Source organism: Leptinotarsa decemlineata, unplaced genomic scaffold, assembly GCF_025532065.1.
Source record: "Leptinotarsa decemlineata unplaced genomic scaffold, Ldec_3_MD MMD2_P_RNA_scaffold_5, whole genome shotgun sequence".
Taxonomy (NCBI): Eukaryota; Metazoa; Arthropoda; class Insecta; order Coleoptera; family Chrysomelidae; genus Leptinotarsa; species Leptinotarsa decemlineata.
In genome coordinates this window covers 22,620,934-22,641,469 of record NW_027412532.1, presented here as the reverse complement: position 1 = coordinate 22,641,469, position 20,536 = coordinate 22,620,934, and the positions used below count along the sequence as shown (strand labels likewise).

General features: G+C 31.6%; 1 protein-coding gene across 1 annotated transcript in view; it reads left to right on the top strand.

The window, feature by feature from the left end:
- TBCD (tubulin folding cofactor D) overlaps positions 1 to 19,606 on the top strand; it is a 37,456-nt gene extending 17,850 nt beyond the window's left edge. The window contains exons 8-13 of the mRNA XM_074169691.1: positions 370 to 691; positions 5,222 to 5,581; positions 9,847 to 10,123; positions 12,219 to 12,414; positions 14,024 to 14,344; positions 17,897 to 19,606. Of these exons, the coding sequence (XP_074025792.1) occupies positions 370 to 691; positions 5,222 to 5,581; positions 9,847 to 10,123; positions 12,219 to 12,414; positions 14,024 to 14,344; positions 17,897 to 18,175 (1,755 nt within the window). The 3' untranslated portion in view covers positions 18,176 to 19,606. The remainder of the gene's footprint in view (positions 1 to 369; positions 692 to 5,221; positions 5,582 to 9,846; positions 10,124 to 12,218; positions 12,415 to 14,023; positions 14,345 to 17,896) is intronic.
- Positions 19,607 to 20,536: the final 930 nt, after the last annotated feature.

Sequence of the window (20,536 nt, the reverse complement as noted above, 5' to 3'; positions counted from 1 at the left end):
CATTCTCTTGTTGCAATACTCACCACCTCTACCTTGTACACCAAATAAAGAAAAATAATTAAGGTCTGATTAACATTGGAAATAAAAATTCTTGCCAGAACAACACTACAGAACTTCTAGGCATTTATTATTGGTCTCAAATCTGTTCTAAAACTCCACATACTCCTTTGGTAGTTCTAGAATTTTAAGTATATTTTGACATTATTGTAAGCTTAGGAATAAGATTCAGCCAGATAATTTTTAGTTTAGTGAGTAATTGTATTATCATTAATCAAAACCCAAAAATAGAACATTTTCCATTATAGAAAATTAATTTAAAAATTTTATTATTCTGATTTTCCTAAACATTCATTGGATTTTACGTTTCAGCTTCCTGAATACATGATCAATAAAGCTCTACCAGCCTTATTTGACAAAACAAATTCCATTGACCTGAATAGTCGACATGGAGCTGTATTAGCAATAGGAGAGATTTTCCATTCGCTCTCTAAAACTGCGAAAGAAAGTTGTATGAAACTTGAGTCTCTTCTGAAAGAGGATCTATTAGACAAAACCAAAAAATTGATTCTAACATTTAGAGAGAAAATGTATTTCAGAGGATTAGGAGGAGAATTAATGAGAAGAGCATGTTGTGATTTCATAGAAAAATGTTCTTTGGCATCCATGCCTTTTCACAATGAAACTATAATTCGTAAGTTTACAGTAATTTATATATTCTGAACTCATATTCGATATTTAATAATTTAAAAAAATTGTAACAAGTTAATGTCATTCTTACCATTGTTTGAATATTTTTAATAAATTCTTCTTTTTCTTATTTCTGAAACTAGCTTGGATACATCATTCGTTTATATTTATTGATCTTGAAAATATAATTCGAAGACATTAATGAAACATTTGAATAACTAATGTTCTCTCACATCTCTAACACTGTGAGATGCAATTTTCAATGCTTCATAAGGATCAGAATATGACACATATGATTACTGTCTTTGTAATCACATTGTTTCTTTGCTATTCAAAGTAACCTTGCACTGCGGAAGATAACTGTCGAAGCCATTTTGCGGATTTGTTGGCTGTGATCTGCCGATTTTTATATACTTGAAGTTTCTTCTGTATAAGTCGTTGTTTGTTATAGGTAAGATTAATATCACAACTTACATAATTATGATCATTTATTGCACATCTCTTCGAACCCATTTGAGACAACCATGACCAGTCCCAAAGCACGTTACTAATAATGTGTCTATTGATTGTATGCTGTTCACTTTACAATAGGCAGTATATTCAACATCTTCCAAAATTGCTATTGTCATAAGGTGATGAGGCATTGGGTGCAGTACTTGATTGAGTTGATTAGCGCCTTATTTTTATGTTGCTCAGTGTTGGTAGTCATACTTTATTTAAGATAATTATCTCCTCCTATCAGCTGAAATTATGTGTGTTTTTAAAATTTCTATTGCCTGCCTATATTTTTTTGGCTAGTAGCTCATGGTACTTACTGTTGACCACGCAGATGCAATAATACCAATGCCTTTTCTGAGGATATGTTCAGCTATTACTGATTTGTCACTACGTCTAGGGCAACAATTTTTTTTAATTCAAATAGCAGGGTTCTAACACAACTGCAACGGATTCAGTACACCCCACATGTTGCTAAAGGCTTTCTAGAACTCGCAGAGCTGACCTTAGACTCTCTTTGGCGGTTTTTATTGTCCAAAATATCAATTTTAAGATGTTGTGCGGTAACATTTTCTGAATGAAGACAACTTTTCCATTGTTGTTATTTTAGTATTATCTTTCTTGGACCGTATTGCGGGCTTCATTCTGGCTTCACTGTACTATTTTCCTTTGAATTATTGAGTTCTTCGAGAAGAAACTGTGGTCTCAACTAAAGTTTTGATTATGCTCCTTTTTTGTCATTGCTGGTTGTTGGAATATGCATTTAGATATTTATCTTCTGTATTTATTGGTTTCTTATTAACTATGTGCAATGTCTGAAATCCACGTCTGTTCACAAGTGAATCCAAAAAGGCGTGTGCTTGAATCTGAAGCGCATTCTTATACTTAACCTTATCTAGTACTCTGACAGTCCTTTGATGCAAGTAAGTGGTAGCAATGGTTGTGACGACTTCTTTTCCTTGTGCTCTTGTCGTCTTCTGGTTGAAGTCTTTTCCACCAGTTTTATGCAGTTTTATGAAAATCCTTCATGATGTGGCCCTCGTCTAGGTTTTTTGGGTTTTCAGAGATTGAATTCAAGATAATGTTGTGACGTGCTCAACTCAACGTGCGCTCGCGGCCGTTCTAGAAATGGTGTTGCTTCGGGAATAATGCTACCTGCTTCGATTCTGGCGAATTTTCTACCTCCTTCGTTTGCCATACATAAACGCTACCAACGAGCATATCGAGGTACGGTGAAGTTTTGCGGACAGTGCAGTACACAGCGATCTAACAAAGCAATAGACATTTGAATGATAGTTGAAGTTTTAGTTAAAGTGTTTGGTTGTATAAACAGTGAAATAAGATTAATTTTGATTATTTTACAATGTAGTCAGTTATTGGTAAACCCACGGGAAAATTAGGTTCTTAATTGTTTCTCTTTTCTATAATTCAGGTTCCATGTGAGTTCCTTATCTGTAAAGGGATGTTTCCCATTCATTGTTGGTTCTCTTTATTTGCGCCTAGAGAAAGTGGACTTTCATATTCCTTTTCTGCTTTGTTAATTCTATAGAAGGTTTTATTTAAGCTGGGAAAAAGTGGAAATATATCTCAACCAAACTCGGAACTTTTTGAAAGCTTCTTCAGTGGCTTCTTCTTCTGATTGAGTTATCTTGATGATACCTTGACAGTATAATACCAAATCTGGACCTTTTTCTCAACAAACAGCTTTCTAGAGTGGAAACTGACTTATAAAACTCTGATTCCAATTATTAAATTCTCTTATTAAATGCCCTGCATTGCTAACACAAATTGGCTTACATATTCCTTCTAGAAGTACAAGGAATACAGAAACATTTGCAATAGATTTTCATTGTTGTAATTACGGCAAACATTCTCCCCTGTCTAGAGTTGCTATTGGTGGTAATAAAGTCGATCTGGACTTCTTTTCATTGAACAAAACAGAGTTTGCAGTACGCTCGCTCAGAAATAAATTATAAATGGTAATAAATATAAACATAAACATCCTCAATAATTGAATTTTCCATATCTTAATCATTCATTTATTTAATTAATATTTCAATTCAGTAAATTTATTTTCTCACTGTTATTCTTTATTAATGAATTAGTTTTACTTTTAGCAAGTAAGTTAGGTGTAATTATTTGTTGTATTCATATAATTTATTGTGAAATCTCTTAAACTTAATTGGGTGTTACCCGTTAATGAATAAATAAATAAATAAATATAAAATTCATAATGAAGGCAAATGGAAACATCTGTCTACAGGAAGCCAACTCAGATGGAACAGTACTTGAATTACTAATCCATTCACCCTCACTTTACAAAGAAAAGGATCATTGAGTCTCTAATCAATTTTGCATTCATTGTCGATGGCATCATGAAATACTTTCTACAGAATGGAATACTTCAATAGCTGGAAGATCATACATTAGTCGAAGATGATAAGAGACCTACAAGGAAGAGAAACTGTTACAGCCGATACTTCTTTACGTTAAGGACTATTGAAGAGGATAAGAAAAATTGGATCTATGTACAACTAGAACCTGATGTAGATCCAGGATACTATCTGTATCAAATTCACGAAAGCCATACTACTTACATATTGAATAAGGACACATTCAACCAGGTCAATAATGGCAGCTGTAACATGTGGACACCATTAATCAAGGGAAAAACAAGCTATAGGGCACTGAATTGGAAAACTGAGCAACCGATTTTCAAGTCTGACTTACTTATGTTAAACGTTAATACCTTGACAACTGATAAAATCAACTACCTTTTGAGTGATATAAGTGATTTGGAAACATTAAAATTTTTATGCTTAGTTGAAACTGGGCTAAAAGAAATCTCAATGAACTCAATCAATTTTACTAACTATGATTTGATTTATTTCTACTGTAGAACAACAAAACAATGTGGGGGTGTTGGCATATGGGCAAGAAAAGACAGAACAATATTCCTATAATTAGTCATCTTAAGCGTAACAACGATTTCAATAAGGTGAGCATGTTCTTGCAATCGTTTTCCGAAAGAGAACTTCTTTTACTTTCAAAGAGAAAAATAAAAATTCTGCTGGATCAGAGGAGATCCCAGGATTTATTTTGAGGGATGACCTCGAGGATATTATTGCTCCCCTAACTCATTTGGTGAATTTATCTTCTCAAACAGGTTCATTTCCAAATGCTATTAAAATTGGAAAAGTCATACCGATTCACAAGAAAAATGATTCCAAATTATTAGAAAATTACTGACCGATATGTTATTTGAATATGCCTTTGTCGACCGTCTTTGGAGTTTCATTGAGAAGCATAAGATTTTATCTGATAAACAGCAGCCGAGAGTTTGACTGTGTAAACCACGGAAAACTATGAGAATTGTTAGAACTATATGGTTTTAGGGTCTCCCACTAAAAAGGATTGAATCATTTCTGGTGGACAGGAAACAATATGTATCTATATGAATAAACTCTAATAATACAAAATATAATAGAAAATCTGAATGTCTGGACGTTGATATGGGTATCGCACAAAGTTCCGTCTTGGGACCCGTGTTGTCTATTTTGTACATTAATCAGATTAATTGCATTTTAAAAAGTTGTCATCACTCTGCCTATGCAGATGATTTATCTTTGGTATTGTCTGTACCTGACACTAATTTACTAAATGCTAATTGTAGTGATGTGATATATCAAATGTTATCAATGAACGTTCTTTATTTTTCAATATGAAAAAAACAGTGTCTCTGGGGAAATTCCACCTCAGCTTTAGTGAATTCGGAATAAAGCCCTTGATTGAAACCTTTCATGTTGTAAAATTAGGAATGAAAACAGATTATATAGTACCAACAGAAGTGGAATATTGTCTACATATTGGGAACATCTCGAGTACCATATGCTTGGTCTATTTCTTCGCCCCTGTATTCAAAGTTAAAATTTAAATTTCAGTGAGAAATAAATTCATTATAATTGAGACATATTTCGACGAATCCAATCTAAAATCTCCAAAAATGTGTATACATTTTTTCTTTTTGTTTATGTTTCAGAGGATTGGCACAATCTCCTCAATGAATGCTTATCCTGCGACGTCCTCAGTATACGTACAGTTGCATTGATTGCATTACCTGCTCTGCTTGAGGAATATTATTGTGATAAACCAGAAGAATATGATAAAGTTGTAAAGTTTTATGTCAAGGAACTGTTGTGTGCCAGTAATGAACACAGTAGAATGGGATACAGTTTGGCTTTAGGAGCACTTCCAAAACTCATCTTGAAACCACAACTTGATTTAGTGGTATCTTCATTGATTGAATCCACTGCGATTACTCCAACATCTTTGCAATGGGCTGAGAGTAGAAGGGATGCCATCAAAGCTTTAACTTCTATAGCAGTTGTATCAGAAGGAGGTGAGAAAACATTTTAAATTTGAAAATATTCACACCAAATATATCTATTAGATCTGCTGTCGTGATTAGGTCAAAGACAAACATATGTACCATGTACCATATTTATATACAGGGCGTTTCTTTTATCATGTGGTAACATTGCTATATTCTAAACCGTAATAGATACGAAGACGATTGAATGGAAAAATTAGGTAACTGTTATCGGAAAAAATACAATGGTTTAAGAAAATTTACGGGGACTTTCGCTCTTCTCGAGTTATACGGAGAAAACCAAAAATGCTGTTTTTCTTTTTTTTTTAATGGAATTGTTATTTCGGAGAATATAAAAAAAAGGATTATTTAGGTGTTTTGAATTTAAAAATGAAAATAAGTGTCTGGTATAACAAATAATATTTAATTGTTAACCATCCTAAGCTGTCCAACATGATTTTTAAAGGAGTGCGTCTGCTACATGACAAAATGATACCCATTGATTGGTTTTGTAGTTTTTGGAACCTGTTGATTTGGTTTTGGTTCAGTAGGTATAAAATAGTGGAGCAATAGTTTAAATGGGGAAGTATAATACTAGAGTATATCGCAGTTTTTGTCCATGCATTAAGCATTAAGGTATCTTGAACATCTGAATAAAAATTTTCTTTAAAAGAAATAGTTTTTAATATATAGTTTGCATATTTTTTAAACGTTGGTTCATTGTCGTCTATAATACCCAAGTATTTGTTTTTTTTACTTGTTGGATTGAGTTCCCGCATAGTTTGACTACCAAATTCTGGCTTGGCAGTGTTTTAATCTGGTTTTCTCTTACAATCACATTTTGTTTTATTTTAATTAACGGAAAAACAGATTTTAAAACAGATTTAAACAGATTTATTTTAAGTAAATTACTGCAACACCATTTATGAATACAATTTATTGTAGAGTTTATCGTTTCCGTCAAAATTCCATGATGAAAAATAGATGAGGGTGTCATCTGCAAATAAATGGATTTCAGACATTCCAGTTTCTCCTACTATGTCATCTATATAAATCAGGAAGGATAAAGGGCCGATAATACTACCTTGTTGCGCCCCAAATCCATTTTCTATTTCCTCGGATTTTATGTTATTCAGAAGGAATTTTTGTTTTCTATTATATAGATAATTTGCAAACCATTTCAACGCTTTACGTACAATGCCGATACTTTCCATCTTCAGCACTAATTTATTTCTATTTACCTTTTCAAAAGCCCTCTGTAGATCAAGGAATACTGCACCTACTAGTTTGTATAATTCTATACTTTTTTTTCCAATCATCTAAAACACATTGAAATGCTGTTTTACAACTATGCTTGCTTCGGAAACCAGATTGAACACTATTAATCATGTTGTTATCTTCAATATATCTCACCAATTGGTCGTACTCTACCTTTTCTAGAATGTTTTCAGTTGAGCTTAGCATATTTATTGGTCTTAGACCAGAAGCTTTATTTGAATTAGATACCTTTGGCAGTGGAATTATGGTTCCTATTTTCAATTCTTTTGGAAACATACTAGATTGAGCAACGGTTCTGCAATATTATCAAAACAATATTTTATGAACAATATATTTATGTCATCAGTTCTACTTTTATTGGGCATTGAAAAAATAATATTTTTCAACTCCATGTAGTCAACCATCCTAAAATTATCCAGAAGGGAAAAAATTTGAGAGAAATGTTTAGAAATATCAAAGCTTCTAAGGAAGCAGATGCCAGAAGTTTAACTTTATATCAAAACAGTTTAAAAGAACATAAAAAAAACTTGAAAGAGGCTAAAATCAATTACTCCAACAACAAAATTCTGAATGCAGACAATAAGACCAAAACAACATAGAACATTATAAATAATGAACTAGGAAGGAAGAGTAGATCATCGAACAAAATTATCAGTATTTTAAAAAATGATCAAGAAATTACAGACCTAAATGAAATAACAGAATTGTTTGCTTACAATTTCTCAAATGCTGCCAAATTTGCAACTGAAAAAAACTTTGGTCAAAATATGTCACTGCCTTGTACAGTCTCAAGGAATCACCATATAATTCATCCTTTCCAAAATGATCCTATAAGCGAATCTGAGGTGCTGAGCACACTAAAAATATTATTAAAAATAAAAAAAATAATCGATGTGGTGATTACCCCTTTGACTTATTTATTTAATCAGTCTTTTTTGCAAGGATACTTTCCCGAAGAATTCAAAAAGGCATTAGTAATACCTCTTTTCAAAAAGGCGATCGCTCGGTAGTAGAAAATTATAGGCAAATCTCTTTGCTCTGCTCACTGTCTAAATTATTTGAAAAAATAGTCGCAAATAGAATTACGCATTATTTGGCAGAAAATAATATACTGTGCAAAGATCAACATGGATTCAGAAAGAGTAAATCAATTGAAATTGCAACATATCACTTACTGAATTATATCTACAAAGAAGTAAAGACATTACAAAGAATTTTGTAATGTCTTTATTTTTTGATCTAACAAAAGCGTTTGACACAGTGTCTCCTGAATTTCTAGTTGCAAAACTGACCCAACTTAGGTTTCCGAATAACTTGTTACAATGGATTGAATCTTACCTCAAAGGGCGTACCATGACTGTAAAATGTGAAAATGTTAGATCAAGGTGCAACGAAGTTAAGCTTGGAGTGCCACAGGGGTCAGTGCTTGTACCATTGCTTTTTTTGTTGTATGCAAATGATTTGTCAGAATATCTGAAAGATTGCCACCTTACCATGTTTGCGGATGATACCACTATCACAGTTACAGGGGGAAATATTGATGTACTGCTTAGTAAGGTAAAATGCATAATCGATAGTTTCAGCTCCTGGTGTCAGCGAAACAGATTAATATTGAACTCCACAAAAACTGTAATAGTAAATTTCTATAATAGGAAAAATAATGTTCCAGATGACCTACAAACTATTGACGAAATAAAGATTAGTAGCGAAGTAAAATTTTTAGGAACTTACTTGGATGAAAGCTTATCATGGGATCTGCAAATAAAAGATGTCTGCAACAAATTAAACAAGACATTCTTTGCTTTAAGGCAAATGAAATCATGCATGGACACAGCAGGTCTACTAGAAATCTATTTTGCTATGGCATATTAATAATAATAATAATAATAATAATAATAATAATAATAAATATACTTTATTGTCTGAAGTCATACTAACTCATTGACAAAGCTTGGCTATAAATAAAACATATGTCATAACTACTAAACACAAAAAATAAATAAACAAATAAATAGATATATCTAATGGTACGTCACCTAGTGGGACAGTCTGGAGAATAAAAAAACAAATAGTATATACGGTAATAACATACTAGAAATATAATACATGGTTATGCACAGTAATAAAATTACTGGAAAAATTCCTGCAGCGTGTAGTAGGCATATATCCCTCAATATCATAGCATGGGGTTGCAGTAATGAATTCATCAGAGTATTCGTAGCACAAAAGCACATTGTTAGACTAATTTTCAGCATTGAACACCGAGACAGCTGTAAACCAGTATTCGTTAGGGAAAAATTATTACCGGCTCCCTCCATATACATTCTTAAATGTATAGGATTTGCTAGATCTAACATCCATGAACTAGAAACAAACGCAACGGTGCACAGTTACAACACACGTCATGGTGATGTTTTGCGTATTCCAAGTCATAAGTCAACGAAATATAAAAAGTCCCCTTTGTATAATGCCATAAATCTGTATAATAAATTACCAGAGCAGATCAAACAAATTACCTCTGATAAAGTGTTTCATGGTAGAGTAAACCAATTGCTGCTGCAAAAATGTTACTATAGTTGTGATGAATTCCTGGAAGATGATTTCCGTTGAGCAATGATTTTACTTATTTTTTTCCTCTTACTATTATTTAGTGTTATCTTCGACGCCTGTTATATATTTTTACTAAGGAATTTATATACGTGTCTTATCTATATATGTGTATGTATGTGTGTATGTTTATATATGTGGGTGTGTATATGTGTGTATATATGTGTATATATATATATATATATATATATATATATATATATATATATATATATATATATATATATATATTCAGTTATTGACATACCATATGTACATACTGTACCTCAGTGGCAAATAAATAAATAAATAAATAAATTCTTCCAATTGAAAAAATTGATAACTGTTTCATGTGTACAGCTATTTAATTAAATAATTTAGATTATTTAGAACAACATCATGTGATACTAATATGTTGGAGTATTTTATAGATATGGACAATGAAAATATTGGTAAAATATACCACACATTTTTGGAAGGTTTGAAAGATTATACACAAGACAAAAGAGGTGATATCGGAGCGTGGGTTAGAGAAGCTTGTATATCTGGTCTACAAATCATGACTTGTTTGGTGGAAAAATTTTCAGTTGGATTTTTGACACCCAATTTATTGAATCAAATTCTATCAGGTATTGCACAACAAGCTGTAGAAAAAATTGATAGGACTAGAGCACTTGCTGGAAGAGTATTTTATAGTCTTATCTACAGGTGAGTGTAAAACATTTGTTATAATGTTGTTATTTTTGATGTTCTGTTCTGGATCTAGAACAGTGAATCCAACTAGAAGCACCGTTGAATCTCAACACAACATAAAATTATCATTTTATTTATTTATTTATGTATATGGATAATCCCCATGGGTAAAAAGCAATATAAAAATACAGTATTACCTTAAAACTAAGTTAACCCTAAAGTATATATAAATATAGACAAGTATCAATGTAAATATATAAAATTTAAATAATATAAACTTAACTGGTTAACTGATGAATTTCATTGCTACACTGTTTTTTAAAAGTATTCAGTAAAATTCCTGTAATGTCACAATAAAGATGGTTGTCTTCTAGCATAAACCTTGACATGGGTGAGAAGTATCTATAGTATCCATTATGAAAAAGTTGTACCATGGAGAGATTATTGGGAGAAAAGCTTTTTGTCTTTCTACTTTTCCATTATTGAACAAAAAATGTGGAAAACTCCATACTCTGCATAACTCCATACAGTTTAAACGTAACCTCTCTTTGGCTAGTTTAACCCCTGTAAGGTATTGTACTCGTATACAACATATATTAACTCAGATGCCTTTGCTGTACCTAACAAAATATTGAGGTGCTTTGAACAATTGATGCCGCTCTGTAGGACTCGAATCATCATAAAATTTGGAACAACTCGCCTTCGCAAGAGGTTACCCCAGTAAATAACTTTCTATCTGCACAAACTCCTAGAAACTATAACACAGTTGCTGCTACAAATATGCTTGCAATTCTGATCTTACTACTCCTTTCGAGTAGTGAAGTGGATTGAGGATGAGCTCAACGTGAAAATTTGAAAATTGACGCCTGTCTATAGAAGCTTGCATACCAAACCGTCCTTTCCACAGCTATACTTTCCCCGACAACAAGTTGGTCATGAACTTTTAAGCTTGGAAAGAGAAAAAATTGGAGCAACTCTTTTTGTACACTGAATGAGGTGATCACAACTCTGTCACATATTTGGAACTTCTTATATACACAAAATGGTTTAGACTTTCACGGCTGAAGTTTTCAGTGTCATTGCTTTTCGAGTTTGAAAGCCTTGGAGTTTTGGAATTTCTTCCTGACGTTTCGCTGGCGCGAGTGGCTAGCTTCTTCAGAGGTTTAACCATCATGGCTTGCTGTCCGATGACTACCTTTCAGGCTTTGTAAAGCGTATTTATGCCTTGTCAAGTAATCAGTTGTATTTGTACCTGTATTTGTACCTGCATTTGTACCTGTATTCGTACCTGCACTTGAACCTGGAACATTGTTCCTGTTCGTTATTCTCGAATTCCTTAAAATGGGGTTCCATATTTGATTGAGGTTCACCGCTTCTTCTTTTCAGTTAAAATTATCCGTGTGTTTGTGGATCTCTATTGCCTGGATCGTTTGGTGGTTCCGATATATACCTTTCCACAAGTGCACGAAATGCGATAGACCCCTGCTGCTGATAATGGGTCTCTTTTGTCTTTAGCCGACCTGAGGCTTTGTTGTATGTCTTATATATATCTGATTTTTTTCTCAGATCGAGTAGTTTGGAGACAGAGAATGAGAAATCATACGGATAATACTGATTTATTATTAAATCGTTTCTCAAATCAGAATAGTCATTTCCCATTAGATTTACTGCTCGCTACCTTAAAATCAACTCAAGTTTCACCTATTCATCATAGATAAATAATGTAAAGCTGTGAATTGAAAAAATATAAGACACAAAAGCCTTATTCGTGAAGAATATATTCCAGAGATCTTACACCTTTCTATTCAATCAATATACACGTTCTGATTCTGGAACAGTTTGAAGTTTCCAACAAATGAATTCATTTAGATATTTTTTTAACAGTAAGTACTAAATGAGCTCATGCAGTAATAGTACAAAAATCAGAACGACTAAGCTTAAATAGATAACTTGAATAGAACCACAGGATAAATATATCTATTTTTTTCCGCAGATTATTTTTAATTCTTGTTTTATTAATATACTGATTGAAATAATGAACTTAAAATTTTTTCACAAACATTATTTGATATATGTCTTCTTGAATTGACTTGTTCAATTTAAATTTCAGTAACACTATGATAAAAAGCTTCACCTACTATAGTGATTTATGTCGTATATTCCCAAAAGAAGAATGCGAAGAAATGAATTGGAATTCTGCTTCTGTTACATTTCCGAAATTTGTGCAACTTATTCAACTACCACCTTTCACATACAACATTATACTTGGACTCGTTTGCAGTGTTGGAGGCATGACTGAGACATTGGTAGAGTATGATAATTCTCGAAAAAAATAACTGAAACATCTCGCATAAACTAAAGTAGTACTCTTCCCATACACTGGATCTGTAACACTATAACCGTTTCACCAACCAAGTTGATGTCAACAGTAGATGAACTATCCTAAAATAGTAGTAGTAGTAGTAGTAAGTATAGTTCACCTCCAGATGATGTTAATTTGGTCGGTAAAATCCGCGTCAAGAAGAATGTTATAGTTCTTATGTTTGGGAAAAGTACTAGTGTTGAATCTATTATAATTTTTAATAATTCCCAATTTTTCATTTTTCAATTTTTCAATTGGTTTAACAAACATTAATATTTCTTCTCCAAATGATTCTGTTTGTAAACACTATATATTATAATGATCATTTTATAAATTTTATAGAATGAGGTATGCTGATTCACCATACAGAAACAATTTTTTAAAGTAGACAACATATGAATATTGTGCGATTTAGAAGTAGTAGTAGTATTATATTTATTTAGGTTACCCTAATGTACAAACGTTCATTAAAAATATAATACATAAGTGAGTGTAAGTACAAAGTAATAATAAATTAATGAATAAAAAATAATATAGTTATTTTAAAAAGTCAATATGATAACATCAATGATTTATAAACATTGAATAATGAAAATTGAAGTAGGAAAAAATAATTTAATAATATGTTGCACAAAAAATAAATGAGTAAATAAAACTGTATATCTATATATCTAATAAAAATTGCAAATTTGAGTTTATCAGACACTAATCAATACTCATCAAAAAGGTATGCGGAATATAGTATATTATTCTAAATATTAGGTATACCAATTAATTGAAAGAGTTTGCATCTTAGATTTTCAGATTGACTTTCCATGATAATTATTCATCCATATATACTCCTAAAAGTTCAATAACTGGTTTATTTTTTTTTATTATTAAAATGAAAGGATTTTTTATCATTATTTTGTTTTTGAGATGCACATATAAGACGATTTTTGATAACCCAAACTAAATTTATGTTGTTATAACCAATTTTTAATTTTCTTTAAATATTCATCCATAATTTTTTGAATGTTTATGAAATTGTTCGAAAAATATATAAAGTTTGTGTCATCTGCAAATAACTGAAGTTTTCAATAAAATTTTATTCTATTGATTTTCTATGTACATCCTACTCTAAATCAATTTTTTCATTGATATTACTTACCAAAATATGTCAGAACAATTTGTGATATTGAACTGTTGACAGTTTCTAATAGTAGAATTCACAGTGAATTATTTTGAGTAGAATCAATCCAATTTCTATTGTATCAATTCCTAAAATATTGAAGAATTTTCTTCTTCATGTGGTTGATAAAATTTTTAATAATTATTTCACACATTTTTTAATATAATCATTCAATATGCATTATTGTTACTGAAAAAAAATCCAGTAACAACTTTATAAACTTTTTTATAAAATTAACTGAGAAAAAATACCCATTGTAATATTTACAAGTACCAACCCATGTGTTCACATTTTTCAGTTGTCTTAAATTAATAACTATTTAATTTTTTTGTTTATATATTTTTAAAACGTTCCAACAATAAATGTTCTCTATTATTTTCAGGTGAAAAATTCAAGCTCATCTTTATTTACTTACCTCAAATCGGAAGTTGATGTCAAAGGATTACCAGAAATTCAAAGGATATGTGATATAATTCTAAAAATATTCATTGAACATCAAAAAATAGACAGGATAACAGTGTCAATGTTTAGATTCCTCGATAAATTATTTGATTCTGGCTGTATTGAATTGATAATGGCAGATTCTAGTTCAGAATTCGAATTTATCAAGAAAACCTTGAAACTGATTCAAGTAGAGATAGCAGGTTGTAAAGATATTTATAAGTTGATTGATGGTATCACAGTTCTTTGTCAGTACATTCAGGTGAGTTTATTTTCTGAATCAATATACTCCTACTTCACTACATCCAAATCACATGCATAATTCTCATCACTTTCTAATCGTTAAGTGACAGAATTTCATCAGTTTGCCTTATTCCTGTTTTTATTTAACTTGTTTTGAATGTATATGTCATTTCTAGTCAAATCATGTAATTACATTTTGAAACGCTTATCCGCAACTGATTGTGTTAGAATTTTGTATTTAAGTTTAGTTTGGATGACAATGCGCGATTGAGTGCCGCCATTATACATCCAATTTATTTTTGGAGGAACCCTCTTGATATGGGTATCAAATTAAAGGGTGTGCTGAGAAGTAGACAAAATATAAAATTACTTCGCTCTGAATCCAATACGACGGACCGCTCAAGATGGTGGGCAGTATTGTTGATGCACTTCTGTAATATGATTATCCAATGAAAGGGTTTGCTGAAAAGAATAAGTGGGTAATTCAACGTCAGATAGACCAATGGTTGGAATCGACCCCTTTAGATTTGGATAAAAAATATTTCAGGGCACAAGAATTAATTTTAAGGCAAAAGAGTCAATGAAAAGATAATTAATAAGTTGTTTCAATTTTTTTGGTAATAAATTTACATTTATACGAGCAACAGGTAATACATGACACACTCTGCCGTTTACAGGTTTGCTATTGAAATTTTTCTACTAGATAATTACTATGAAACTTTCCAAAGGTCTCCATTATCTCTATAGTTTATCTATATATCTCTAAAACAGTTTTATCTTCCTCTTGAAGATGATCACTTGGTGATCGAAACACATGTTGAGGTGTAAAAATAACGATTTGGTGTTGGGAAAAAACTCCAGTAATATTCATTTTGTCAGTTATTCGTGAAGACAGTTTTTTCCTGATATAAGAAGAACTAGATTATGGAAGATATAACAAGAGCTGAACTTCACTTTTAGAAAACAAGATAGAAAGAGCATGTTGATGAAAAAATCAGAGATTGTAGAATGGAGAAATAACTATTCAAGAGAAGTAAAGAAAGTCAGAAACTGGTTAAATCTGTTTTTTATTTGAATGAAACAGGGCAATAAGGGTCATACCGTCTCGAAGGTTTGGCAAGATCAGAACAGCCACACTTTTCTATTTCTTGAAAGTGGCTTCAAAGTCGAAGCCGAAACGTCGAACAATGCAAAACTTTGAGAGCGGTTCAACCCGAAATTCAGATGTTCAAATTTCTAACCGCGGAAACCTATTATAGTTATATACTCATCTGGTGACTTTTCGAAGACTTTATCCATCTCCATTATCAAACATACGATCAATTTGATATCAGTGTCAGTGTCAATAATAATAATATCAAATTGATTTACATCAAAAGACAAATTATAACTACCAATTATAATGTTTTGATTTAAATAGGTTGGATGAAGAAAATGTTTAGTCTTTGAAACGTCTCCAGATGATACATATTTATTTTTATATGTAAAGTTTTATAAATTTATATTACTGACAAATTAGATTTTTTTTTTCAAAAAGTTAATTTATCAAATGCAGTAATATTTTACCCTTTCTACATTTGTATCTATTTTCAAATTTAATATTCTGATTACTTTATAGATCTGTAAAAGGTAACAATCCTATACTAAAACCAATAATGATTGAGAGTAGAAGTAAGCCCAGTTGACAGCAAATCGGGGGCGTGCTTATTAATTTTTGAGAGGGTTAAGAATGAAAGAAAAATTCTTAGTACAAATAGTTAAAATTTCGTCACTGTTGCTACCGCTATCATCAAAGTGAATTATGATTGGTTCAATATTGTGTTCAATACGGTTGTCTACGTCCCACATTTTTTGCTCTTCTTTTAAAACATGCTGCATGCATTTCTTCCAGTCTTCTGCAGAAACAGTTCGAATAGCTTCTTGTAGGTGATGTTGCATGTCCACTAATTTAAATGTTCTGTTTTCTCGTGCCACATATCCTTTTACTTGCGCCCAGATTAATTCTATTGGGTTTAATTCGCAGTGGTATGGTGGTAACCTTAAAACTGTAATTCCACGACTTAACGCCATTTCATCCACCGCGAATTTTTTATATTTGTCTGTGTGTAATTTTGTTAGCTGAAGTAGTTCTGCCTTTAAACTATCTTTGTTATATTGGATGTTCTTATTAATTAACCATTCTTGAATTGCTGCTTTTTCCCATGATTGTTTCGGTAATGGTTCTAAATGTCGACTATGGTATGAGGCATTGTCCATGACGATGACAGACCCAGGTTCCACAAGTTGAATGATGCCTTCAAACCATTTTTCAAACACCTCCGCATTCATCTCTTCATGATAGTCGCCTGTTTTCTTAGATTTAAATATTAATTCACCATTTGCTAACAATCCACTGTCGCTTCCTATATGCGTAACTATCAGACGACTACCTTTTCCAGATGGCTGTTTTAACCCAACTGACAAACCTTCAATAAAGGCTTGTCGTGCACTTGTTATATTACCATCCTGCCATACTTTTTTGACCGTATGTCCTTGGTTAACCCATGTCTCGTCCATGAAGTACAATTTTTTTTTGAGCTTCCGAAATTCGTCAATTTTTCTTAGATAATTTCTTCTCCATGCTATTATTTCTTGACGTTCAATGAGAATGCTTTTCCTGTCAACTTTTCTGTACGTAAATTTCATTTCGTGTACAAGTTTCCTAAAAGTTTCTTTACCCATTTTTGGGACCAATTCATGATCGCTAAGTGCCTCCAGAACTGTTTGTAGTGTGGGCAGCTCATTTCTGAAAAAGAAACTGTGAATAGTTCTGCATATACTGGTTTTGGCTTCTTCATCAACTGTGATTTTTTTTCGTCCGCTACTAGTTTTTGGCGTTTGTACGTCCCCATGAATTTCTGCTTCTCTTAGTATTTTGTAAATCGATGATTTTGGTACACCGGTATAATCAGAGCACATATCAACTAATTTATCTTTTGTAATTGTGGAACTTAATGATGTAGAAATGCCCGGTTGGTTATTCGGAGGTACACACGTAGAATTACAGCACATATGCACAAAGTCATCTTTTGGTGGCTGATGATCTCTTTCAAGACAGTGAAATACTCGCAGTACAATTTGTTTTTCTCTTACTGACCGAGACTCCGACCGTTTTACCTTTTTCGACGTGGAAGGCCCGACCATGTCTCCCATTTTTTGAGTAGTTTGAGAACGGTGTAGAAATATAATTATGTAACGCTTAAACACTTATTAGCACTATTATTTTCACCAATTGTTATCACAACACGTCGATTGCTGACTAACTTAACTGTAAAACGTACAATTCACGCTGTATAATTCACAAACCAATGATACGCTCATGGCTACAAGTACATTAGTGAGGACTGCAATGATGAGATGGAAGTTACGGTAAAGTGACAAAGACAGAAATATCGTTGCGTATAGCGTTGCCACTAGTTGTAATAAATATCTAACACTATACAGAAAATAATGAATTTTAACTGATCAGTAATCAGGAAATGTATAAGTATTACTCATTACAAGCTCATTACTGATTTTTGTCATATTTCAGGTAAAAGGCGAAGTATGTGATATAGCCCTAGTCCAACTGAGTATTCTATTATGTCATAGACAGCCCTATATCAGACGAACAACCTCAAATAAGCTATATGAATCTCTGCTTGTGAATGGCGAAAGCAGCAACATTAGTTCTGAAAACATTGATGATGTCATGAACCTTCTGAGTGGAACAGATTGGGAAAAGCCTGTTGAAGATGTTAGGCCTGTTCGTAATCAGTTGTGCAATCTCATGGGTGTTAAAGTACCAGTAACAGTGAAAAAGAAAATATAAGGGACTACTTGTGTAGTATGATATCAATTGTTGAAAATTAAAAGATTTTCCAAAACACCAGTAAACTTCAGGCTCAACCTTTGTGTCACCAGTCAGTTGTTAGAGTGAGCCTGTTTGCTTTTCACTTTTACCATTTAGTTTTGCCAACTATTTCGTAACCTTCCAGTAAGAAAAGTATTACGAAACTATTAAAATCCATTATAAGAATATAAAACACCCTAATTATTAAAAAACTGTTGAAACAAAAATTCAAAAGAGATCTGGAATGACGCATTTTCACTCAGTTCATTGAACTTTTAACATCCTAAAACATGCTATTATTATGAGACTGAAAAATAATGTGGAAAAATAAGTTGGACCTTGTGATATAATCAACTTTATATTGCGCTCTTAGGTATATTTTATCATTTCAAATGAAATTTGACTTTCTTTTCTGATATACCCCAATGATATAAATAATCATTATCCTGTTAACTTTTGAACACAATGGAAGATATCAAGTTCGCGTAAGTTGGTTTTTGTTAAAAAGGCACATATTTCAGTATTTTTTAACACAGCCATTTTGACAAAAATGTCCTAAATGAAAAAAGTATATGTTCTTGAATGTTTTCTAATTTGTTGCAAAGTTTTCAGTTATAGTTTAAAGTTGGGTCTAAGAACAATTTTGTCGATTTTCAACCCAATGTGAGATTTAAAAAAAATAAACTCTAGATTAAAAAAGTGTTTTAATTGGGTTATTTCATCTTTTCATTCAAATAGTTTTGATACAAAATTAAAATCATAAGTGTTTTCTGAACTTTTTGTTTTTAAGATTCCACGATCTGAAAAATAAAAAATAACACCAATAAAAATCACTTGCAAGTTTTCAGAAGTTGTCAAATAAGAATTATATTTCGTATATTTGTTACTGTCTACTATGTCAAAAGGCAATTATAAAATTCTTTATTCAATCTGGTTTTGAAGAGAAGGCAGGTTTTGGAAATGGAACGAGACATTTCCAAACGTCACTCAAAGAGAAAAGTTGAGCAGAAAAATTATTTTCATCAGTTTCATCCCATTTGATTTGAATAATGTATTGATATGGCAAGCTATACTGACTATTTTTAATAAAATATAATGATGTAATAACACTTCCAAAATACAAAAATTAATTGGCGCTCCGGGGCAACTTCATTGATACCAGTGACACACTTACTTTGGTATCTCATTTGTTCTAATGTTATCAGGAGGAATAAGAGAGATTTTGAAACATTATCTTGTCATATTTGGTAATACAGTATTTCTATATCCATGTTCCCAATTATTTCAAGAGAGAATATTACATAACATTTATCTAACTAATCATTTATCCATCTCTTGAATAATTTCACAAACAAGTAAAAAGTATTTTGAAATTTGTCATATTTTGTACCAATATATTTTAGCAGTTTTTTTGTTTTTTTTTTTATTTCCTGATACATACGAACACTTCTTGAAATATCGATTATCACCTTTTTGAAAATCTTTTGCTTGACTTTTAAATTGAGCGAATTATAATTATGTAGGTAATTCCGCAAGTAAAAGTTATTAATATATGTTCATGTGTTAATTATTCTATAGCACTTTTGTTTGACCATAACAGTAAATTGATGTCGATAATCTGGTAATACAAGAATCAGGAGGGTTGCACATATGTTATTGTAAAATTTAATTTTCTGACAAGCCTGGGTTTGGTTTTTTTTTTTTCTCAAACATTTATTCCCAAGAAACCACAATGGTTTGTACCGGGAATTATTTATACAAGAATTATTCATATATAACTTCAAAAGGAACTATTTCAGAATTTGGCTAATCAATAAAAAAAAAAACAAAACGAGTATGAAATAGTTCTTCATATTTTATAATTTCTGTAAAATGCAGATTTAAGATTTTTTGTAAACAGATTAGTGAGCTGTATTATTTGATGATTAAGTAAATTCTGTGTTCTCTGAATTTCATAGTTGGATGTTTTTTATTTTTTATAATAAACTGCAGAAAGCTGTATACTTTCAATTTATAAATAGAATTCACATCGAATGAACGCTTTATTTTGTAAACTTCTTAATGGTTTCAAAGTTGTATTCAAAGCGGTTCCCCGTACTAATTGAACACTGTAGTTTTGAAGGAATGAGTAAGAATTAAATCAGCTTCAGATGCTTCAAAGAGATATAGTTTCTTATTTTATATACAATCCCAATGATCTCGGCTAACCTTTTTTGAATTACATCGATTTGGATATCAATTTAGCTATATTTTTATTCCAATTTTACAATTTTCAAATATATCCTTCGAATCTGTTCATCATTTATGAAAGACTTAATTATTTTGAGGGTGGACTGGAGT